This window comes from Anarrhichthys ocellatus, unplaced genomic scaffold, assembly GCF_004355925.1.
Source record: "Anarrhichthys ocellatus isolate YVR2014 unplaced genomic scaffold, GSC_Weel_1.0 scaffold138, whole genome shotgun sequence".
NCBI lineage: Eukaryota > Metazoa > Chordata > Actinopteri > Perciformes > Anarhichadidae > Anarrhichthys > Anarrhichthys ocellatus.
This window is the reverse complement of record NW_022280168.1, coordinates 287,714-304,057: the sequence shown is the minus strand read 5'-3', so window position 1 is coordinate 304,057 and position 16,344 is coordinate 287,714. Positions and strand designations below refer to the sequence as shown.

The 16,344-nt window shown below is 41.5% G+C and overlaps 1 protein-coding gene across 2 annotated transcripts in view; it reads right to left on the bottom strand.

The window, feature by feature from the left end:
- Positions 1-16,320, bottom strand: part of dlg2 (discs, large homolog 2 (Drosophila)) — a 191,857-nt gene extending 175,537 nt beyond the window's left edge. For both annotated transcript variants that reach the window (XM_031877480.1, XM_031877489.1), the window contains exon 1: positions 15,817-16,320. In XM_031877480.1, coding sequence (XP_031733340.1) covers positions 15,817-15,846 — 30 coding nt within the window. In that variant the 5' untranslated portion in view covers positions 15,847-16,320. The remainder of the gene's footprint in view (positions 1-15,816) is intronic.
- Between the last annotated feature and the right edge of the window lie 24 nt (positions 16,321-16,344).

Genomic DNA, 16,344 nt, shown 5'->3' with positions numbered 1-16,344 from the left:
ATATATATACACACATACATATGTACATATACATATATATATATATACACATACATACATACACTTTTTTTTGCTGCCCTTTCTTATTCTTTATATATATATTTTTTGTTGTTTATTGTAAAATTGTGTTTGTAAATTGAGAGCGGAGTGGAAACCAGAGTCAAATTCCATGTATGCGTAAGCATACATGGCCAATAAAGCCGATTCTGATTCCAGTCCACACCTCCTTCATGTTGTTCTGCTGGAGTTTGGCCTCTAGCTTCCTCCTGTAGGAGTCCTTGCACTCCCTGAGCTTCACCTTCAGGTCGCGCTGGACTCTCCTGAGCTTGTCCCTGTCCCCAGACCTGAAAGCTGCTTTCTTCTTATTAAGAAGAGCTTTCAGGTCACTGGTGATCCATGGCTTGTTGTTGGGGTAGCAGTGTACTGTCCGGGATGGAATGGTGGTTTGTTCACATAATTTGATATATTCTGTGATACAGTCCGTCATGCTGATGTCCTCCCCATGTGGTCCACACAGCACATCCCAATCCGTAGACTCAAAGCAGTCCTGCAGAGCGTCATTAGCCTCCTGAGACTACCTCCTCACAGTCCTGGTGGTCACAGGCAGCCTCTGTACCAGAGGAACATACCTGGGTGTCAACAGGATCAGGTTGTGATCAGACCTGCCAAGGGGGGGAAGGGCAGTGGCACTGTATGCATCCTTTGCATTAGCATACAGAAGGTCCAGAGTTGTATTATTCCTTGTGGGGCAGTCAACATATTGGTGAAAAGTTGGCAGGGCTTTATCCAGAGTGGTGTGATTAAAGTCTCCAGTAATAGCCAAAAATGCACCTGGACGTTGAATCTGCAGTCCAGATACAGTGGAGTGGATGGTGTCCACTGTTGTCTCAGCATCAGCTGATGGGGGGGATGTACACAGCAACAACAATGGCGGACGAGAACTCCCTCGGCAAATAGTATGGATGCATCCCCACGGCTAGAAGTTCAATGTCCGGGCTACAGAAGCGTTCCTTAACACACACATGGTCGAAAATGCACCACCTCTCTTTCACATACACTGCAATCCCGCCACCTCTCTTCTTGCCGCTCTGTGTAATGTCTCTGTCCGCCCGAACAGTCCTGAAGCCGGGCACCGACGCACTGTGGTCCGGGAAATCCGCGTGCAGCCATGTCTCCGTGAAACACATGACGCTGCACTCACGGTAGTCCCTCTCAGTCTTTACCAGCGCGCCAAGATAAATCATGTCAGAACATTTTCCACCATTAATGTGACCTATAACGTGAACAATTAAATTGAAAAACAAACTGAAATCTTGTAGGGGAAAAAATAAAAAAAACTTACAATAACCTGCTTGCACACCCTTAAACTAATACTTTGTTGAAGCACCTTTTGATTTCATTACAGCACTCAGTCTTTTTGGGTAGGAGTCTATTAGTATGGCACATCTTGACTTGGCAATATTTCTTTGCAAAAGCGCTCCAAATCTGTCAGATTGCGAGGGTATCTCCTGTGCAGAGCCCACTTCAGATCACCCCACAGATGTTCAATTGGATTCAGGTCTGGGCTCTGGCTGGGCCATTCCAAAACGTTAATCTTCTTCTGGTAATGCCATGCTTTTGTTGATTTGGATGTATGCTTTGGGTCGTTGTCGTGCTGAAAGGTGAAATTCATCTTCAGCTATCTAACGGAAGCCTGAAGGTTTTGTGCTAAAATTGACTGGTATTTGGAGCTGTTCATAATTCCCTCCACCTTGACTAAGGCCCCGGTTCCAGCTGAAGACAAACAGCCCCAAAGCATGATGCTGCCACCACCATGCTTCACTGTGGGTATGGTGTTCTTTGGGTGATGTGCAGTGTTGTTTTTGCGCCAAACATACCTTTTGGAATTATGGCCAAAAGGTTCAACCTTGGTTTCATCAGACCATAACACATTTTCCCACATGCTTTTGGGAGACTTCATGTATGTTTTTGCAAAGTTTAGCCAGGCTTGGATGTTTTTCTTCGTAAGAAGCCAGTACTTGCCAGAAATTCCTGCAGCTCCTTTAATGTTGCTGTAGGCCTCTTGGAAGCCTCCCTGACCAGTTTTCTTTTTATCATAATTTTGGAGGGATATCCAGTTCTTGTTAATGTCACTGTTGTGCCATATTTTCTTCACTTGATGATGACTGTCTTCACTGTGTTCCATGGTATATCTAATGCCTTGGAAATTCTTTTGTACCCTTCTCCTGACTGATACCTTGCAACAATGAGATCCCTCTGATGCTTTAGAAGCTCTCTGCGGACCATGGCTTTTGCTGTAAGATGCAACTAACAAAATATCAGGAAAATCCTACTAGAACAGCTGAACTTTATTTGGGATTAATCAGTCACTTTAAATGATGGCAGGTGTGTACTGACTACTATTTAACATGAGTTTGAATGTGACTGGTTAATTCTGAACACAGCCACATCCCCAGTTATAAGAGGGTGTGCATATTTATGCAACCAGGTTATTGTAAGTTTGTTTTTCAATTGAATTGTTCATGTTATAGGTCACATTAATGGTGGAAAAATTTCTGACATGATTTATCTTGGTCTCATTTTTTTACATCACAAAAACCTGGCATTTTAACAGGGGAGTGTAGACTTTTTATATCCACTGTACACAGTATCACCCCGCATCTGAGGAAAACACGTTAGACTGATGTGTTATCATGGTTGCTGTTCTGTCTCCCTTCCTGTTCACCTTGTACACCACTGACTTCCAGTACAACTCGGGGTCATACCATCTGCAGAAGTTCTCTGATGACTCTGCAGTGGTCGGGTGTATAAGGGACGGACGGGAGGAGGAGTACAGGGCAGTAGTGGATGACTTTGTGGAGTGGGCCGGTAGAAACACAGTCACATCTCCAGAAAAATAAATTCACCTGGTACACGACATGCAGCTCTACGTAAAGAGGACATACCACAATGTTACCCAGAATACGCAAGCAAGCAGGACCGCAGCAGCAGTACAATAACCACGCCGCTGTGTTGGAGTTCTCCCCGGAGAACGAGAGGGTCGCCTCCATGCGCCTACGCGTTGCGGGGAGCAAGGCTCTGACTCTGGTTTGTGCTTATGCACCGAACAGCAGTTCGGAGTATCCGGCCTTCTTGGAGTCAGTGGTAGGGGTCCTGGAAAGGGTGCCGCCTGCCGACTCCATAGTTCTCCTGGGGGACTTCAACACACACATGGGCAATGACGGAGAAACCTGGTGGGGGGTGATTGGGAGGAATGGCTTGCCGGATCTGAACCCGAGTGGTGTCTCGTTATTGGACTTCTGTGCTAACCACGGTTTGGCCATAACGAACACCATGTTCAAACATAAGGTGGCTCATAAGTGTACCTGGTACCAGAACACCTTAGGCCGGAGATCAATGATTGACTTTGTAATCGTATCATCTGATTTGCGGCCGTATGTCTTGGACACTCGGGTGAAGAGAGGAGCAGAGCTGTCAACTGATCACCACCTGGTGGTGAGTTGGATCAGATGGCAGGGGAACCGGTTGGAAAGTCCCGGCAAGCCCAAACGTGTAGTGAGGGTGAACTGGGAACGTCTAACTCCCACCTCCGGAAGAACTTCTCACACAACCGAGGGAGGTTGGGGACATGGAATCCGAATGGACCATATTCAAAGCCTCTATTGTGGACGCGGCCGCTAGGAGCTGTGGCCGGAATGTTATCGGTGCCTGTCATGGCGGCAACCCGAGAACCCAGTGGTGGACACCAGAGTTGAGGGAAGTCATCAAGCTGAAGGAGACCTTCAAGGCCTGGTTGGCCCAGGGGTCTCTTGAAGCAGCTGAGAGGTACCGGCAGGCCAGAAGGGCTGCAGCTGGGTGGTCGCGGATGCTAAAACTCGGGCATGGGAGGAGTTCGGGGAGGCCATGGAGAAGGACTTTCAGTTGGCCTCAAGGAGGTTCTGACAAACCATCCGACGGCTCAGGAAGGGAAAGCAGGGCTTAACCCAGGCTGTTCTCAGCGGGGGGGGGGGAGGACCAGCGGGGGACACCGTCGGGCGGTGGAAAGAGCACTTTGAGGAACTCCTAAATCCGACCAACATCCAAACTAGTAATAAAATAATATATGATAAAAGCCTTGTTGGACAGAGACCTTACATTAAACAAAGCAAGCTTAGCGTTTATGGTGGGTTAAATTTTTTGGGTACTTAAGGTTTTGATTAACAGCCCTAGTCTTTCTTAGAAAGCGCTTTGATCTTGACCTAGTCACAGTGAGAATCCCTTGAGGGAGTGCCTGATGCCTGATACAGCCATTCCACACGGGGAGCCAGTGAGTCTGAAAGTTTGTTGAATGTGGGTTGTGGCCGAAAGAAGAAGCTGCAATTAGCGACAGGTGTCACTTGCTGGTGGCATTAAAAACAGAGTAAAAAATATTATCTGTTAAAATGCGAGCGCCCAGGCCGTTAGGGTGAAGATCATCCTTTCTAAAGAATGAACAGCAGGTCCAAAAGAGATTGAAATTGTCAATAAACGCTACGTTGCAGATTGTACAGGTTGATTGCAGCCAGGTAAGGAAGCCTAGAGTGCGGCTGAAACAACCCACGTTGAGTGGAGGGATGGGACTGTAGTCAAGGAGATTGCTAAAGTCCCGTTTTAATATTTACGAGGTCTGACTAGGAATGTCGTTGCAGCCGATATGGATGATAAGTTCCCGGTCGAGGGGGTTCTTCAGAATCAGAATCAGAACCGTTTATTGCCATGGTATGTTGAACATACAAGGAATTTGACATGACGGGAGGTGCATAACATTTAACAACAATCAACAACAATCAACAGTGCAAAGTAGAAACATATTAAAATTTACAGAAAAATATAAAATAAAGTGAAATATAAAATAAAGTGGAATATAAAATAAAGTGCACAAACGAACAGATGACAGGACTATAAACAAGTCAGATGTAAGTGTAGTGTAAAAGTTTCGAGTGTAATAGAAGGGATGTGCAGGGGAGTTACCGGTAGGAATTCTTGGCCGGGATGCTGTGAATCTGGTCCAGTCTCCTTAGCGCCTGGAAAGTAGGAAGTCACCGCTGATTTCTTTTTGACGTTCCTCACAATTGTATCTCCAAAAATGAGCGTGGTTGGAGGGGGGCGGGTGTTGGAGGAAATTGCACATGTGATGACGAAATGGATAGAGAAGAGTTGACAGAGTACTGGGGCGGGAAGAGCACCCAGGTATGGCCGTTGAAGTGATCGGAGGCGACAGTGAGCGCTGGGACCTCTGTGATGGCAGGGAGATGGAGGAGGCCGGGACTTCCCAGCCAGAAGTGGGTCGAGCATATTGTGTCTATTTACACACGTGGGCTCTGTGAGGAATTTAGGTTTAAAAGCATTGTTAGTAGGATTTATAGCACCCCTCGAGGTGGATAGTAAAATAAGAAGTATGTGGTATGCCACCTTATACTTGTAAAAAATGTCAAAGTATTTGGAACGTCACAAGAATACTTATCAAATGTATAATATGTTTACAGTATGTTTACCATAGAAGTGTTGAGCCATAAAAGACAATCATTGAATGTATTAAACTGTGAAGAATAGCCAAGGGACAGACAGGGATTTTGAGACAGGCATTTCAGGGACCACCATGACCAGCAAGCAAGTGAAATCTGGTCCTAACAGAAGCAGAGTGACACGCAGAAGGAGCGACAGACCAAAAGTCAATAGGTCACGCAAGGGCGGTCAGCTGACTGAAGCCAGGAGGAGTCAGCTGAATTTAAGCCAATTGTAACTGAGACAGACATTTTATGACTTTTACGGACTATGAAAGGAGATTCAAAGGAAGAACTCGGGCGGTTCCTGCAGGTATCAAGCTTCCTGGTTGGAGCGTGTGTGAACTCTTTTCCACGGATCATATTTCTATCGATAGTGTAATTAGTGTAATTCACTTTGCAATTGTTTTAGCTTGTGTAAGATTAAATACTTTTGATCATAATTTGAACCGGCTGAGTTTTTGGTATGGCTGGAAGACGTGCGGTTCTCCCACAGTTCCGAGAGGTTCCTGAACCTAACAGCTCCAGAATCGGAGCCCGTTGCGGTAGTCAAGTGGTAGATATCCTAGTTATGGCACACAGTCAGTGTGTTGGATTACAGCCTCCGTACATGTACATGTAAACATGTGAAGGGTAGAGGTAGTTTCTAGGTTCAGGAAATTGTAGTACATTCTCACAAATATTGACTGAACTGTGCTGGATGGAATTGAATACACTGGAATCATATAACAGGCTGCATTCTTTTTTTAATGTTGTGAAATACTTATCCAGGAATCCTACACTACTGTGCTCTGATTATCAGGTCACCTGACTGAACATTGTTTAGATGAAACTCTCGTTTTAATTATTCTGAAATGGGTTAGAATCTACCTGCTTTGTGACTTTTATGCCATGTCATCACCATTCATATATAGACAGGACAACCTATGTTCATGATTACATTGTATAGAGCACAGCGGTGGAAGAAGTACTCTGTTCTTTTATTACAAGTCATGCATTCAAAATGTTGGCCAACTTAAGTAAAAGTATGAAAGTATCAGCATCAAAACACACTTTATGTACCAAAAGTAAGAACTACTCATTAAGCAGAATGGCCCATTTCAGAATAATATCTATTATATCATTGGATTCTAATCAGATGTGATATGAGAGGATGGAGCTAAGTACAACCAGACGCTGAATAAGACCAGTTACAGTTAACTTTCATGAACTGAAAACAAACTGTGAAAGGGTTAAAGTTGTAAAAAAGTTGAAAGACGAATACAGATAACTCCGACCGGACAACGCAGTGACCTGTCAATCACAGTGTAGCCCCGCCCTAAAGCATCCCCTGCTTTATGGTCTGTTTGACTCTAAATGGACCATAATGTACTAAATGAACATCATGCTGTATTGAAGAAGACTTGAAACTAGAGATTGAGACCATAAACTCATGTTTACAATGTTTACTGAGGTAATAAATCAAGAGAGAAGTAGAGTCATTTTCTCATAGACTTCTATACAACCAGAGGAGTCGCCCCCTACTGGTCAGTAGAGAGAATGCAGGTTTAATGCACTTGAGCATTAGCCTCACTTTTCAGAACTGGAGCCTCACTTTTCAGAACTTCATAGATCTAGTTGCTTTCGCTCTCAAAGTGAAACAGATTAATGAAATTTACTTTTGTCAAATTTTCTTCGGTGGGAGCATGACCCTGGACGCCACAGGTCCGATGTCCGTCCACCCACCACTGTCCCAAAAACCCTGTGGGAAATAACTATTAATTAAAAGAGAAGAAGAGTATTGATGCATGCAAGCTTCTGTGAATGCTTTGTTGCTCTGCAATTACAGGAAAGTTATGCTGATGCCTTACAACTAATTGAGATAGTCCTGCGAAGTGCTTGTCAAAACAATGAAGTTGACCCTCTTTCTCATCAGAAAAACTTTCAAATTGAGTCAATTCAAAAACCCTCTAGAGAACATAGACATTTGATTAAACAGCTTGCAGTCTTTTGGTGTTTAGGTGTTATTTTTTTACTTCTAATTATTAGTTTTAGTTGTAGAATTGGACAAGACCTACACCTTCTTTCATCCTCTATTTCTACATCTCTTAATTCCAACTCTATTGTAGCGCAATAATGACCAGGTTAATTTAAGTATATTAAATGATGCACAGGAGAGGTTGTGGTGACAAGACAAACAGCGATGGAGAAATATTTGAAAAGGAAAAATGCAGACTCTGAACTGGGCCCTGGACAAAGTTCTAACCCAGAGGAAAAGCCTCATATGAGTGGTGGTCAAAAGAAAGAAAATACAGTGAGCTCGAGGCAACACAGCGAAAGATATCTTTCGTTTTGGATTTACTTTCACCGGGGATCGGTATGTATATATGCTGTATTGTGCTACAATGTGTCATTCTGTAACTTTTTTGGTTCTTGGTGTGCCGCGGGATCTTTTTAATGTAAAAAATGTACCGCGGCTCAGAAAAGGTTGAAAAACACTGGGATAGTGATCATAATCCTGGCAATGGACTGACTTCTGGTATTGATGGAACGAGGCGACCACCTACCACACACTCCCTACACAATCTCCCTCAACAGAAGCATAATTGATGGGGGGAAGCCAACAAGCACTACTAACAGAGCACACACAATGACAGGAGAACGATGCTTCGCAGAGTCTTCCTCCTTTCTGATCAATGTGTGTTTCTAACGAGTCTGAACAATTAACCAACTGGCAAATTAACCGCTCCACTGAACTCACCTATGTCAATTATCTGGCTTGAAACACGATGAAAGTGCAGACAGAATCATTAGACATCGGACTATTTGTTCTTTCCAGAAGGTCTGTCCTCTTCACCCCTATAGAGAAGCAGTACTGTTTCCAGGCAACACAACCAAACACAAAACTACCCAGCAGGCGGCCCTGTAGTGGGAGGGAAGTTGTATTATTATTACAGGGGACATGGTTTCTACCATGGCAGGCTCTAACAAGAAGTATTAGTTGGAAAGATTAATATATCATTATTAGTGCTGGGCAACGATTAAAATATTTAATTGCGATTAATCGCATGGATTTTTTGAGATTAATGGCATTGTTATGGCAAAGTTCAATAATGAATTCAAAAGTAGTGTATTGCGCACTTTTATCTTGAAAGTACTGCTATATGAACAAAAGGTCAATAACATTTGGTTTGCAAACACTTTAAACAAATAAGGTTATTTTTAACAGCAGTATTCCCTTTACACAGTAGCAGTTATACAGTTATGATTCTGATAATAACTTTATCTTTGTGTGTAAGAGATGCAATTTAAATATACACCTTAAACTGCAAACCTATCTACTTCTTTTTTTATGTTTGTTAAATTCTCAGTAGCGATAACTAAATGATATGCTTATTATACATATTACAAACAAAAACACTTTAAAAACTCGACAATATGTATTTTAATATTGTCACTGTTGTAAATTGTTTGATTGCATGATTTACTTTTATTGTGAAGAGCATGAAAACGGAAGTTCTTTTACTTTGAAGCGACAGGAAGTAGAATGGTACGTGTTCTTGACGCTAACAATGATGATGATACGTAGAAAACCACATGTCGGGTGCAAGAGCGCGTTGTGTTCACTGTAACACTGTAATACTGCAGTTTAGACAGTAAAGTTTTCCGTTCAAAGAAGACGTGTCTTGGTCCTCACTAAAAGCTCCACTTCACAACAGTCACGTTTGATCTGTAACTAGACAATCGCGCTCGCATGTGTGTGTGTGTGGGTGTGTGTGTGTTTGTGAGACAAGAGTGAAGGACAGTGACGGAGTGTAGGAGCTGTTCACTGCTTGCTGCCTGGTTCTTGTGTTAAAAATATCGCTTAATAATAAATAAATAAAAAAACTGCGCTAACGCGTGATAATATAATTGTCACCGTTAATTAATTAATGCGTTAACGCGATAACTTGCCCAGCACTAATTATTATACTTCTTCAGCACATCTAATCTGGTTTGTATTGTCATAGAAACTAGAATCATTTCAGAGAGAGTCATAATTTTTTCAAATCAGCCCTAGCAGCCTTCAACGAATCCTGGAGGGTAGAAACACATTGACTATACCACACAGACGGTCTGTCGAGTGAGTTCAGTGGTGGGGACATGACTGGAAGGACACGTTCCTCTGTCGGTAACAAGAAGCATTTAGCCGTACAATCTGTCAGTGCTTTACTGCACTTTCTGTTCCTGATTAGAGAAGCTGTGGGAGTTCATCTGCTGGTTATAGTGTAGAGCTTCAAGATACACCAGCAGGCAATTAGCAGGTTTATGGGACATAATGCAAAAAGCCGTGGAGAAAATACCTATTTTGTCTGCCTCCCCATGTTTGGGTGCATTTGAATACTAAAACGTTATGGATTTCAAACTTTGCAATCCATTGAAAACTTTTGGAATTTGTAATAAGACTTGGTTTGCTTGTTTGTTGGCACTAGAATAGCCTTTAAATTAAATGAAATGTACCCATTTTTTTCAGCGAATAACTTAATTGTGAACCATTTGTTTTTCCTAAAGTTGTTATTAAACCTACCCTAAGATAATCAGGCTTAACATTATTTATAATAATTTTATTTATTTACCTGTGCGTCATATTTACTCCTGACTTTTAACCTCTTAAGTCAGTTTTTTTTTTGCACAAAAAATAATACACATTTATGTACACTGGCCTATGGTGTTGTAGTGTATAGCTTTCTTATTATTCTAAAAATATGATAAGTGCATAAAAATAATGATATTAAAATAAAATATTTGAGTCAATTAGCTGCCAACAATTTTAACTCTAAACGATTAAATGTGTGACTTCATTATCTGCATTAAACAATCTCTATTTTGAGATGATGGGTAGGCAACAGCTCTGTGAAAGGGTTTCGATCAGCGTGAGACTTCCAAACAACTTCAAGTCTTTTGGATCAAACCCAAACCGAGATATTTTTAAACAGTAAATTGAGAAACAGTAGAGAAATTGTGTCAAGCTCGTGGGGTGAAAATAAAATGTGTTGTTTACTGACAGTCAACTATTTACAATTCCAAAGACTGTGATAAAAAATTGTAAAAGGTGCTGAAACTGGTGATTAAGCAGACAACTGAGCCTCGTACATTTCATGTTACTTGGAATCTTCTTTAAGGCTTCTGACTGAAATATGTGTCAGCCCACTCCAATGTTAGACCTTCATTGCGAGGTTAGTAATGGTCCAGTTGTTAGTTTAATAGGAATAATAAATGCATGCCTGTAATCTATGAATCCATGAGTACATAACGGACATGAACGACTTCTTGTTCTCTCAGAGTTCACTCATTCTGCCTGTTTCCTCAGTTGTAATTGGTGAATCAATGTTATTGACTGACCACAAACTCCACTCATCAGGTTTCAAAGGGCTGTAACTTACTCACTGATTAAAGAGGGGAAGGTTAAAGGTGAGTGCACATGGTGGTGCACAAGGACTCCAGTCAGGTCAAGGCCATTCTGTACAGGTAAAACTGAAGTGCACTTGTACTGATCTGAGGGAATGTAAAGTATATCTGCAGTATTTATATGATCAGTTTGAACTGATAGCATTTGATATTTGTTCCAAAAGCAGTAAACTGGAATATGTTGAATATTAATTCAAAGAAATAAATGAAAGAAAAGAAGTATATAAATATAGGCAAACCAGGTCATGTTAAAATAACTAGGGGTTGAAAAGTGTGCTTGAGCTTACAAACACAGAGCGTCCTTTAGCAGAGTATTAAAACAGGATATGATTGTACCAGCACTATCACAAACTCATCTCTTTAGATCAAATAAAAATATGGTTGTTGTTATGGACCTCCAACAGTTATGCTAGATGTATATATAATGTATATAAATACACATACACATATGCAGTATATACAAAAAGCATTCAGAGCACTTCACTTTGTTCACATTTTGATATGTTAGGGCATTGTGCTAAAATCATTTGAATTCATTTCCCCCCTCACCAATCTACACCCAATACCCCATAATCACAAAAACTGAAGTATCACACTGACAAGTATTCAGACTCAGTACTTGTTGATGCAACCTTGTCAGTGATTCCAGCTTTGAGTTGTGTTGGGTCTTTGCACACCTGGATCTGGGTATTTTCTTCTCTGCAGATCCTCTCAAGCTCTGTCAAGTTGGATGGAGACCGTTGGTGGAAAGACATTTCCAGTTCTCTTCAGAGATGTTCGATTGGGTTGAAGTCCGGGCTCTGGTTGGGACACTCAAGGACATTCACAGATTTGTCCCGAAGACACTCCTGATTTGACACATATCAAACAGTTCAATCTTGGTTTCATCACACCACAGAATCTTGTTTCTCACAGTCTGAGATTCCTTCAGCTGCATGTTTTTTAAATACTCCGAGCAGGCTTTCATGAGTCTTTCACTAAAGACAGGCTGCTGACTGGCCACTCTGCCATAAAGCCAGGATCAGTGTGTTGCAGTGATGATGTCCTATCTCGACAAGGAGCAACTATCAGGTTCTTGGTCACCTCTCTTACCAAGACTGTTCTACCCCAATTGCTCAGTTTGGCCAGGCAGCCAGCTCTGAGAAGAGTCCTGGTTGTTAAAAAACTTTAAGAATTATGGCAGCCACTTTGCTCTTGGGAACCTTCAATGCAGCAGATTTTTTGTAGCCTTCCCCAGTCCTGTGCCTCAACACAATCCTATCTCTGAGCTCTGCAAGCAGTTCCTTGGACCTCCTGGCTCAGTTTTTGTTCTGATGTGCATTGTCAGTAACACGTTCTCACTCCCAACTTGTCAAAAACATTGATCATGATTAGTGTCCCTCTGGTTCAAACTATGATGCTCTAAGTACCCCTCTATTGTGTCTTTTCAAAATAAACTTCCAGATTTACTTTAGTTTTTAGGTTTACTTATGCAACAAAACTACTTGGTTAGGCGAAGGAAATGATCATTGTTGAGGTTAAAATAAGTAAAATAACTACACTTGTTATGTTACTGTCGCTAGTAAAGTACGGAAGTTACAGAACAAAATATGGTAATATACTGTAAGTCAATGTTGACTTGGTTTCACACGAACAGCTGTCTCCTGGGCTAAAGTCCTGAGTTTGTCGAATCTCTCTTGGAATAAAATGTACTATATAAATAAAGTATACTTTGCTTTAGCAGTCTTTCATTCATTTCCTCTTCCACGCTACCTCATTTGGAGCATTTATAGGACAGAAACCTGCATACAGGCAACAGCATATTTCTGTTGTATGGCCAGCTCTCATGAATGTTATGGAAATAACCACACATAAATAAATGTACCAGCTTTAAATTCCACTCGCTTGTTAAGACATGTGAGTTACATTTAAAATCACACCTGCAGTTTGAAAACTGCACTCTTTCAAATTGCTATTGGAATAAGACAGCTTTGATTGTTCAGTCCAAACTGAACTTGACAGAAAAGCCATGGCTGCATTACATCACCAATGGGGAGTCAGAATCAAGATTAAAAACATCAACAATGGCATGGTATCACAGTACTCAACATGCCCCATAACTATTATATAACGGGTCCATGGAATGAAAACTGCATATCATGCAGCGGACATTCATTATGGAGAGCTGAATACTTAAGATAGTAGAGCTGAACATAATATTCACAGTGTCATAGAACACATTCACAACAGGAGCACTAAGAGGGGCTGCCTCTGAAGAACTCAGTATGACTTCTGTCTGATGGACTCTTTATGAATCAAAGTACTTATAGAGACCAGAATAACTAGACATGGCATAACCAGAGCTGGTTGTTATGACGACTCAGTTAATATCGACGCTGTCAATATGGCAAATTCTCAGTGTGACTCTCTTCTTCAACAGCAGTCCTGTGACACCTGTATGACAGAGGAGTGGATATGGAGGACATCATATCTGAGGTTTAGCATTGTGTGGGCCAAAGTTAAACCTCATATAAAGCATGTCAACAATGCCGTCATATAATCCTGCAGGGTCAGTATGCAATATGCTACAACCACAGTTGTAGAGCATCTAATTCATTTTCTGTTTTTATTTTGATTTGACTTATTCTGGGTAGCAACATGGCAGTATACTCCCCCTCAAAACCATAAATCAGAGACTCTAAGCTAATTTAACAAATAATCATTTTTCTAATTGATTAAATTTGACTAAGTCACTGCTAACACCTTCTAATGACAAAGCAGCCTACAGTCAGAATATGTCAGCACAGTGCTACTTGTAAAGCATGTCACTCACAGTGTGAATGAACTCTGGAACATTAGAAATGCAGTGTGTGTGCACCTGTATGCCACCTTACAAACACACACATACACACATGCAGACATGACACGTAAAAGTGTAAAAGGACATAACCATCCAAAAACAAAAGCCTCCATCAATCCCCTGCATTTCATGTTACAACAGAAGCATGAGGCACTCGGAGTGAAGGGCAGCAGACTAAGGCTGACTTGCTAATGGCTTTCATGCTAACCTAGCGTGAATATTTCACCATGGCTTTCAACGTCAACATACTAATTGACCGAAGGCGTCTCTGTGTGTTCTACAACATGTAAGGAAGAGAGGCATGTATGTGTCCATCTTTAGCACTTTCCTGCCAGAACTGTGGGCTAACTCTCTTACTGGATGTAGACTATGTCTATATTTAGGCTGCAAACCACTCAATGGAGAATTTCTGCATAAACGGCGAAGAGAGCTTTGTCAGTTTCACTTAGAATAGTCCATGCAAGACGTCGCTGTGACCTTAGCGTGATGTACATTGAAGGAAAACTGCTTCTGAGGGAGTTACCTGCTCACTGTTGCTTTCACTGTGGCTACCTGCATGCAAACAGCTTTGTTAAGTTGTATCATAAACTATTTTATAAACTTGAAATGATGACCATTGTCTATACATCCACAATATGGTTTTTCTCACAGTTGGTAAACAGGACTTAGAGAGAGGCTGTACTGTGAGCTAAATGCTACTATAAGCAGGCTAACATGCTAACAATAACAGTGTTAACATGCTGATGTTTAGCAGGTATGACGCTTACCATCTTCATGATCTTACTTTAGTGAGTTAGCATGCTAACATTTGCTAATTAGCACTAAACTGTACAAGTACAGCTAAGGCTGACGGGAAGGTCTCTAGTTTTGCAGGTATTTGGTCGTAAACCAAAGTATTGCACACATTCAAATTCTATTGTAAATTTTAATATGTTTCTGTTTCTTGCATTGTTGATTGTTGTTTATTGTTCAATGTTATTGTCTAATGTTATGCACCACCTGCCATGACAAATTCCTTGTATACATTGGCAATAAACGGTTCTGATTCTGATTGATTTGATTGCCCTGATGATGGGACAGAAAACTACAGTTCTCCTGTACTGTACTTCAACACAACAATGAACACCTCACGTTACTTGTTTTCTGATGTAATAACACGTGTCATGTGGATGACAAATTTCAAGTAAAAAATCCTACATGAGGTACTAAACAACTAACACAACTATTAGCAAATTTAACTAGCATAAATAAAACAGTAAGACCTCAGTATCATCTGCATAGTTATGTGAGAGGAAATCATTTAACTTTACATGAAATGTTCATTTCTATATTATGAGGAAAAAGATAGTGTCCTAGAACAGACTTGTTGCCTTGAGTAAAACATTGCTGTGAGCGGAGGATTCCCCTCTCCAGTGATGCAATAAGCATCAACATAGTGGAGAGCATACAGTTCAAGCTAAGTGATAAGAGTCCAAAAAGTGTGTCGTTTGTGATATTTTCTGAAATAAAATACTGCAGTTCTGAAGCTTGCATAAGGATTTGTCTAATCTAATAATGCAAAATGTTTTGTTTGGAAACTGCCAAGTGCTCGTGAGCAGAACCATGAGCTGGCTGACTGAAGTTCAACCCAACTACTGCTGTCATATCTCAACAGACAGGCAGCCAGGTTGTGACATGCATCCTGTAGTTAGGGGGAATTGTAATTCTCTCACACACATACAAAATCACTCTGTCAAGAGATAATAACCCACAACAAATATACACTGAAAGCATCCTATAGCAACGTTGATGAATCATACATTCAACTCTTCACTCCAAAGCTCAAAGCGACAAGGTGATGAAGACAAGCAGGACCTTGAATGAAGACAAAAACATGAGTGCAAGTGCGAACATTGTAAGAAACCAATGTGTAGACAGAGCTTCTCTCCTCCTGCTTCACTGCATGCCTCATTCTCCCAGTCTCAGTCCATGTCTCCCTTTCATCCCTCTCTGGTCCAGTGAATCATTCAATCGTGTTCTGTCTCTTACCTTAGTGGTGACAATGCAAAGACAATCCATGCTCACCGGACAAAAGAAGAAGCTCTCAACCTATGCCCAAATTCATCACCACTAATATCACCACTGGAGGGGAAAAAGGCAGGAAGATGTAAAAAATAAATAAATAAAAGATACCAGTGTGAGGAAGCAAGTAGGAAAGATATAAAAAAGGTAGGTGTTGCTGAAGAAGAAGAAAAAGAAGAGGGGGTGGAGATGAGGAAAAGAACACACGTGTTCACGGCGGACAGACGTTACTGCATGTGAGCCCCTTGTGAGGATTGGGATGCCTCCTCCACAGCGCTAAAGGCGATCAGGATTCCTAACGCCATCTCAGAGTAGAGCGTGCGTCATCAGCCAAAACATGCACACACACTAAAAATGCTTGGCAGCTTGACTGGCCTCCCCCAACATCCCAAAATCATTCCTTAGCTTCTCTCCCTCTCATTCCTCCCCTGTCTCTTGTTTTCAGTTCTCTCTCTCTCTCGTCAGCTCAGAGAGAGAGAGAGAGAGAGAGAGAGA